Raw genomic sequence first — 9,632 nt, 5'->3', positions numbered from 1 at the left:
GTAATATATAATTTTACATATTTATTAATGTTCTTAATTTTTAAAATTTTATATTCATTTTTTATATATGATTTTAATGTTGGACAAAAATAAAAAATTTATAATTGATAGATGGACAATATATTAAATTTAATTTTTTTAAATATTTTTAATATATATAAATTATAATTTATTAGTATAAAATTATAAATTATGTTCTTATTATTTGAGTCAGCTCGTGAGCTTTCGTTGAGCCAAGCTTAAGCTACGAAATAGGCTCGATTATTAATGAACCAAATCATGAGCCAAGCTTAATCTTCGTGAGCAGCTCGGCTCACTTCTAGCCCTATGTGTATATCTCTGTATTCACAACAAAAGGAATTTAATTTCTGTATTTCTGTATTTGTCTTAAAGATAATATTCAGGTGCAACAATAGTGTTCCTTTTTTCACTTTCGAACAAAATAGAGTTGAAGTTAAGTTTTAGACTTTAGTCTACAGAAAAAAGTAAAAAAAAAAGTTGCTAAGAGAGTTTCTTTTCAAAATGATACAGTATGTTGGTTGATTCTTTTCTGCTTTGTTCCTTCATTCGGTGTTTGGTGCAAGCTAGAAAAAATGGTGGTCATAGTAGAAGCATCCCTTGAGTTGTATGCTTCAAGTACACCTCACTTTCCCTCTCTCTTATATATTCATGGATTTCTTCAATATGTCTTTCAATAATTTCTTATTATATTTGCCTTTTGTAAGTATGTTGTATGTAAAATTAAAGATAAATATAGTATGTTGCTTTCTCTATTCTTGAAATAAGAAAATAATATAGTGTTCTCTGTATTATTATTGTATACTGTTTCTCTTTAAATTTTGTTTTATTATATGCATTAGTTAGTGTTGCTGTCGTCCGAGTTTCTCGTGAAGAGGTGGGGTGGTACTTGCAAGAGACTTCGATACATAAGTTAAGAAGAGTTCTAAGCAAGTTTTTTAGTAGATTAGGTTCTGAATAGATAACTATCTTTTATCGTAGTTCCACTTTTAATGGTGGGCAGTCGTTTCCATTTTTTTGGGAAAGTTGTTGAGATTTCTTTTTTAGATAAATGTAAAATACTTAGAAGTTAGTTATTTATTTGAATAAGTAGAGCTGAACTACCATCGTTAAAATCGAATAAGTTGAATCTCTTGAGTAGACTTCTATTTTAAATCTGGCTATATTTTTGGGCCACAGTATGAACAGGTAGTAAACAGGTGATGATATTTGACTGCTCCACGTTAATTCTTGTGATTTGAGAGTTTTGCTCATTCACAGGTTTATTTAGAATAAAATAAAATAAAAAATGAAAAACGAAAAAAGGTTTGGCAATTTGTTTCAATTTGTATGGTATTGGATTGGTCATGTTAATATGCTTTATTCATTTAGTCGCTCTTAAGTGCAAGCAAGGTCGACAAAACAGTGTTCATAAACGAAGCATCCCTTGAGCTGTATTAGGGATATCCGCCAAGTTAGAGAAAGTTAGTTAGACTAGTTAACGGTTTATCGATGTAAATTAAGTGTACAGAAAAATATATAAAGTTTTTGCAATAATATATATCATAACATGTTGATTTAGAAGTAACTTTCCACTCATGTGTACTTGATAAAAAGTGATAAAACAAATAGTTTTGAAAAATTTTGCAATTGAATTGAAGGTCTTTAAGAAATAAAAAGTATCAAATAAGTTTGAGGAAATTTTATAATTAGAGTTGTACCAAATCTCTTAAGAATTGTAACGGTGGACTTTATTTGTCTCTGACAAATGATAAGCGTGTTTAGTATAATATTTTCACTGACTTAAAAATCCGGTGTTTCAATTCTTGCAGAATTTATTTGATATTTTTTTTTCAAAAGAATGTGTAAGTCTACTACAGAATTTGTTAAAGACCTATTTTATCTGTTATTCTAAAAATAGTTATTTTCTTTTGATAATATTGAAATTAAAGCAACAAAAAAAATGTAAACTCTCTCCCTATATTATAAGCCAAAGTAATTTTACTTTATGGAGTCAATGATACTAAACAAATTAAAGAGAGAAGATTAAGTATAACGATAGAATGCAAGTTAGCAAACTCAAATATTAGAGACTTAAGTTTGAGATCCAAAACCTGGAGTGTGAGAAAGAGAGTTATGTTTGTGGAGGATAACGAATGCAAGCACAGAGGTTTGATGCAGCAATTACATTGAAATAGCACCATTATTTTAGAAGGAATCCAACGTAAGCTAAGTATGGGAAAATAACATGAATGTCTCAGGCTCTCAGCCTTCATGCATGTACTTTGAACTTTGAAAGGGTCTGCAGATGCCGTGTCCCCAAAATGAACGACAACGCAACATCACAATCCCGTGAGGTGAGTATGAGTTATCATCACTTAGAACACCGAAAACAAGCTAAGGAAGTTTGTGGAGGTAATTAAATGAAGTGAAAGACAATTAAGGTTGGAAAGGTACCTGCGGGTGATGACTATACATGAGTAGAGAAGTCATGAAGGTTCACGTATAATTATTACGAGAAATTTAAGCATGAAGGGCGTCAATGCAAGTTATTAACAAAGTCAAATAGTAGTGACAAAAATATACTATCAAGGAACTTCAATATGAAGTTGTAACAAGAGACAAGTTAGTTCAGTTTGTCGAAGGCATTTAATGAAGAGGGGCTACTCTGAATAGTATCACCATAACTGCTTCACTATAAAAACCGATTAGAGTGTCCAAATATTTCATCCATTGAAACTTATTTCGATAAAAATGACAATGATGGGGTTGTTACACTCTGTTGCTTTGTCTACACAGTTTCTTCTCCTCTTCTCATCCTCCCTGTTTACAAACTGTTTAACTTTGAATGATTCAACTAGTACTCATCATCATGGGTGCCATCCACATGAAAACAATGCCTTGCTGAGCTTTAAACAAAGCTTCATCATAAGTAAGTCTGCATCTTACAATACTTTCAGTTATCCTAAAACTGTTTCCTGGATTTCAACCACAGATTGCTGCTCCTGGGATGGCATTGAATGCGATGAGCTCACAGGTCATGTCATTTCCATTGATCTTAGTAGCAGCTTGCTGTATGGTTCCATGGATGCCAATAGCACCCTTTTCTCACTTGTGCATCTTCAATGCCTTGATCTTTCGGACAATGACTTCAATCACTCGCAAATTCCAGCCAGGATAGGTCACTTGTCACAACTGAGGCATTTGAATCTTTCTCAAGTGGGTGAAACCACATTGTCAGGTGAAGTCCCAACTCAAATTTCCCATTTGTCCAACTTGTTGTCCCTTGATCTTCGCAGCTATATTGAACAACTTGATTTTCCATTAATCAACCGTTTACAGCTCAAGGAATCCACTCTGCGAAGCTTAATTCATAACTCAACAAGACTTGAACATCTTCGCCTTAATTTTGTCACCATTTCATCATCTTTACCTCACACGCTCACAAACCTTACATCTCTGCAAAAGCTCTCTTTTTGCCAATGTGAACTTCATGGTGAGTTTCCTATTGGAATATTCTCTCTTGCAAACTTAACATCTTTGAATTTTGCACGAAACCAATATTTGCAGGGCACATTACCTGCATCCATTGGAAACCTGACCAATTTAGCTTACTTGGCTCTTGGATATAATAGCTTTCATGGTGAAATCCCGCAGTCTCTTTTTAGACTTGAAAATCTTGAATTTTTGTCTCTGTCGTATAATTTCTTTGAAGGACAACTAGCACTTGACATGTTTTTGAAGCTAAAGATGCTTAATGTTCTTGGCTTGTCTCTCAACAAATTGTCTTTGTTCTCACAAAATAGGACTGTCAATGTGACAATCCTTCCTCCAATTCAGCTGTTAGAATTGAGTAGGTGCAATTTAAATGGAGAAATTCCAACTTGGATAATGAACTTAACCACTTTAAATCTCTTGAATCTTCATCACAATAATCTTCAAGGTGAAATTCCATATTTCTTCTTCAAGTTAGAAAATCTTACACTTCTTAATCTAGCTGGTAATATGTTGGAAGGACAGATTGAGCTTGACATGCTTTCAAAGCTCCAAAAGCTTACTTATCTTGGTTTAGGCGGAGGCAACAAATTCTATTTTCTTGAAGGGAAGAACACTTCCAATGTAACATTTCCTTCTCAAATTCAATATTTGGATTTATCGTCAAGCAACTTAGTTCATTTTCCCAATTTTATACAACACTTGCAAGAGTTGACTGATCTTTTCGTGTCACACAATAGGATAAAGACAATACCGAGTTGGATATGGAATAAAACAACTCTTCAGACTTTGGATATTTCCAACAACCTATTGATGGGAGAAATATCCCCCTTGATATGCAACCTGCAGTCACTTGGGGGGCTTGATTTATCATCCAACAATTTAGTTGGCATGATTCCATCATGTTTGGGAAGGTTTGGCCGATTCCTTCGAATTTTGAATCTCGCGGGAAACAAATTGACGGGCAATATTCCTCAAATTTATGTGAAAGAAAATGTCCTTCGGTTTATCGATTTTAGTCCTAACAAGTTGTACGGTCAATTACCAAGAGCACTTGTCAATTGCAGAATGCTAGAGTTTCTTGATGTGAGCCATAACCATTTCAATGACTCATTTCCTTTTTGGTTAGGGTCTCTTCCTAAGTTAAAGGTTGTTTCTTTATGTGATAATCAATTTCACGGAGCTATAATGTGTCCATTGAAATACACATTCCCCCAGCTTCGAAACATTGATCTTTCTCAAAATGGTTTCGAAACCAAATTGACATCAGAAATAATCATGTGCTTCAAATCGATGATTGTATCCAACAAAAGACAACTGGATTTCAAGGACATGATTTATACTGGCAATACCTTTATAGATATTAATTTTTTTCCATTTTCAATGTCTAACAAAGGAGTTGTCATGGATTATCTTGGGGGTCAATACCTTCGTCACATGGTAGCCATTGATCTTTCATGTAACAAAATCTATGGTGAGATTCCAGATATCATGGGAAGTTTGAATAGCCTTGTTGTGCTCAATTTGTCCAATAACATGTTGACTGGCAGCATCCCATCTTCTTTGGGAAAGCTTTCAAATCTTGAGGTGCTGGACCTTTCTCTCAATAGTCTGTCAGGGAATATTCCTCAACAACTCACAGAGCTAACATTCTTGAGTTTCTTCAATGTGTCGTTCAACAATCTCTCAGGTCCAATCCCAGAAAATGGCCAACTTTCCACATTTGATAACAATTCATTTGAGGGAAATAAAGATTTGTGTGGGATTCAATTGTTGAAGAAATGTGAAAATCATCCTAAGCTTCCGTTGCAAAAATCTGATGGTGATCAAGATTCTGGGTCAGAATCTTTCTTTGAATTGTATTGGATGGTAATTCTAATTGGATATGGGGGTGGCCTTGTTGCTGGGTTAGCACTGGGAAATGCTTTTTCTGTGGATGTTTATAGGTTGCTGAAAAAGATCTTTTAAATCACAAGTCTAGATGTTGGTCTTTTCATGTGTGTAATCTTACATTATTTTTATTTTTGTGTTGGCATTTGAAGTTATTGTGTTTCTCTTATGTAAGAGTGTGTTATGTATAAATCCAAATAAAGTTTGTAAGGTAAAAAGATAAATATAGTATGTTATATATCTATTTTGCTTTTGCTATTTTTGAAATAAGAAAAACCATACTTTGTGTTCTTTGCATACAATAATCAATTTCCCTTTGTGTTCTTATGCTTAAGCTTATTCAAGACAAGATGTTTTGTAAAATGTTAAAAAGAAGCAATTCTTTTTCAAAAGAACAAGTAGTCATTGATATAAAAAAGATTATAAGTAGATCAACTGAATTGGAGGGGAAAAACAGAAAATGTAATTATATCTTTCTTTCTTTCCTTCAATGTTTGTGCATGTGTTAGTCCATTTTTTTAGAGGAATGGTTTAACATGGTCTTGAAATTGCAAATGTGCTTCTTTTGTAGTTCTTAGAATTTTAATGTTAATTGTTTAGACTTGAAATTTCATTCCGCAAGTATTTTTATTTTGTTGTTGATTAACTGTTAGTCAATTTACACTATTTGTTGATGTGATATTTATCTTAGGTGACACATGCCATTAGCTAATAATGTGAAATTTTTGCACTGACAAAATTGTTGTTGTGAATGCTGGGCGAATCAAAAATTCAAATGACTTAAGAAACATAACTTTACAAATTAAGTAGTAAATTTTAAAATTCAGGAGATTGAAGCAAGGTTGTAATTTTGATTGACATTTGTTGATTTTAACTTGCTGTAGTTCCAATATAGAGATATTTGTTTCCAAAAACTCTTCCTATCCTTTCTTCTCATCTTCCATTCTGGTGATGCCTGCAGAACATTCACCAAGCAAATAGTGATTCATCTTCATCACCAACAACCCTAAAAGCAGTTATATTTTTGTGTTGTGTTCAAAAATGTAAAAGGGTGAGAAAATCAAATCAAAACACATCCATTAGCAAAAAGAACCATATAAAATGAAAGGATTTTTTTAAAAAATAAAAAAGGAAAAGTAAATCATACGGAACCGTCCATCTGTGTTTCTCTGTTGGATTAGCAAATTACACAGAACAACAAAAGTTTTTGGTACTTAAGTAAGTTCTAATGGAAATTTCATAATCAATTTAATTTCTTTTTAATCATCTTCCAAGGCTGCTAATTAATGGTTTATGGTTCTAAATTAAGTATAGGAATATCATTTTTTCTCTTTTGCAATAATATCATAATATGCTGCTGATTTTAACTGTTATATGTCCACTTGTATTTATAAAGAGAGTTATTTATGTTTAAAAGTATTCAAATGTAAGACCCAAAGTCGTGCTATATAAGCCAAAGTAAGTATACTTTATGTAGTCAAGCCTATCAGCTAAAAGTGGAGCTATGCTTGTGTTGGTTACGGAATTGGAGAGAGATTAATTAGTTTAGAAAAATTGATCAATAATTCAATCCGAAATGCACGTATAAGGAGGGAAAGATTATTGGACTTTAGAGACCAAGAAGAATGAAATTTGTGGAGGTAAAGACTCATGAAACAGACCTATGAAAGGTGACAGACTTATAGGTCACTTACATAAATTGTGTCTAACATTGTAAATATTTTAAGGACCTGTAACTCCATTATTTCAATTAACAAGTGTAATAGCCCGTGCCATGCACGTAATAAGATTGAAATTATAATTTTAAATTCTTTTGTTAAGATTAATTTGAATTATAATAATTTGATTAATAAAAATGTAACATATTATGTATTGTTTATTTTTTCTTAATCTAGTATTAAATGTATTAACTCTAAAATAGTTATTAATTAGTTTTAGTAATTTATTTTTTTCAATAAATCAAACATATATACTCAATGTGACCATAAATAACCTAATAATAGTTAGACCCACCAACAATTTTTATATGTTATTTTACTGTCAAGTAAGAACATATCAAAATCAACTCAAAATAAATAATAAATTATTAGAGAATTCTAATGCACAAAATTCTCTAGTAAACAATAAATAATTTAAACCCACTAAAAAATAACTCAACACTTTTTTTTGATACCTGCAAAACATATACCTGAAATAATATTATATCAATGTTAGTATACAGTTTTACAATCATCGACCGTATTTACTATACGTGACTCCTTCTTAAAAGTTATTCTACATACGTGTGCAGTCGAAAGATAAATTACAGGACTTTATTTTATTTTTCTAAATTACTATAATTATGCATTATTTATTAAATGCTACTTGTAATATAATTGTAATATTATAATATAATTATAATAAAGATATTTTTCTAAAATAAATTTAGAAGAGAGAATAGTGCTTTCATTTTGGAGGGAAAATGAATTCATGAGGAATTGACACTTCACTTTTATTAGTTGATAATGTATTAAATATTAATTTTATATAATTATAATAAAGATATTTTTCTAAATTAGTATAATCATGCATTATTCATTAAATGCTAATTATAATATAATTGTAATATAATTATAATAAAAATATTTTCTAAAATAAGTTTAGAAGAGAGAATAGTGTTTTTATTTTTGGAGAAAAAATGAATTCATGAAGAATTGACACATCACTTTTATTAGTTGGGAAAAAATTCAGTAAAATAAATTTAGAAGAGAAAATAGTGATTTCATTTTAGAGGAAAAATGAATTTATGAGAAATTGACACCTCACTTTTATTAGTTGGAGGAAAAATCCAGTTTTAGTATATTTCTCGTTATTATATATTTTTCTCTAATTGTATATCCACTGACACTGTTTTCTTTCCTTCGTTTCAGCATTTTGAATCTGGGTTTAACTTGTCATAGTTCTCACTTCTCAGTCATTCTATTAGACATAGTTAATAACTATCGAAATTCTTTGATTAACATAGGAGAAAAATATATTATTATATGATAGAATTAATATGAGTATATTGTGTTATTAAATACACAAAGTTAATGTAAAATAAAATTACACATAAAAAAAGCAAAGAAAATAAATTTAAAATAGCAAAAACGATAAAAAGATTATTTTTACAATTTTTTTGTCATTTTTATGTATAGAAGATTAGAAAATAATAAACTTTTGACTAAATTAATTTTGTATTTGTTGTATTCAAATTAAATAAGTAATAAGTTATATTATTTTAATTTATTCCTTAAATTTATATATCATAAAAATCAAATCAATATACATAATTTTAAATTGTGTGATACTTAAATATCTAATCAAATCAATTAATTGATATAATTAATGCATCATAATGAATTGTATTTAATGAGTTAAACAAAATAAATTAAGAAACACTATCAGAAACATGCTACATTGACTCTATCATTAAATGTAAAAAAATCAATTTTTATATAATAGAATCGATAATATAATAGACGGCGAGAAAAAGAAAGATAAACATTTTAGATCTTAGGTTGTTTCATTTGGATGTTGTAATGTGGGTATCACATTATTTTACTTATTCTACCCTATGGACCTTTTTGCAACTTTATTTCAGTATCAATAGAATTTCACTACCTTTTAGTAATAAATTAAAATTCAAAATAAAATTGAAAAAAAAATAATATAAAATTATTGATTGAAATTTTATTTTACTTTTTGTTATTATAACAGGTATTTTTATTTAATATACCAACACCGTACAAAATTAATCGTAAAAAAAGTATAAAATATAAATAAATATACTGAATTAAGAGATAAAATTATATTTGTTATCTCATTTTTACTATAAAATATTCATTTAGAATAATTAAAAAAAATAAAAGTATGATATTGTTAAAAATAATACATTTTTATGTTTAAAATGCATTTAAATAAAATATTTGTAAAATATAAAATTTATAATAACATAGCTTAATGAATATTAATCATTAATCAATTATGAACTAATATAAAATTATAATACAATTTATTGACGAAAAATAATCAACAATTAATATTAATAAATATAAAAATCATCCAAACATTTTGATTAAAAGTATGAGTGGTTAATTATCATTTATTATTAATAATATTTTGTTCATAACTAAAACTAAAAATATAATTATTCAGATTTAGATTTTAGAAGAATAAACGTATAAGTAACAAATAATCTATTTTATCATGCATATTATAAATTAATGAAT

The 9,632-nt window shown here is 29.3% G+C and overlaps 1 protein-coding gene across 1 annotated transcript; it reads left to right on the top strand.

Annotated features, from left to right (window-relative positions):
* On the top strand, positions 2,521 to 5,701 carry LOC107635304 (receptor like protein 30-like). The gene has a single exon (XM_021122630.1). The coding sequence runs from the start codon at positions 2,752 to 2,754 to the stop codon at positions 5,458 to 5,460; it is 2,709 nt and encodes a 902-aa protein (XP_020978289.1). The 5' UTR covers positions 2,521 to 2,751; the 3' UTR covers positions 5,461 to 5,701.

This window comes from Arachis ipaensis, chromosome B04, assembly GCF_000816755.2.
Source record: "Arachis ipaensis cultivar K30076 chromosome B04, Araip1.1, whole genome shotgun sequence".
Classification (NCBI taxonomy): Eukaryota; Viridiplantae; Streptophyta; class Magnoliopsida; order Fabales; family Fabaceae; genus Arachis; species Arachis ipaensis.
This window is presented reverse-complemented; position numbering and strand designations above follow the sequence as displayed.

What these genes read in the sequence shown, in the direction of transcription:
- LOC107635304 (XM_021122630.1), top strand. Translation starts at nt 2,752, where the DNA reads ATGACAATGATGGGGTTGTTACACTCTGTTGCTTTGTCTACACAGTTT.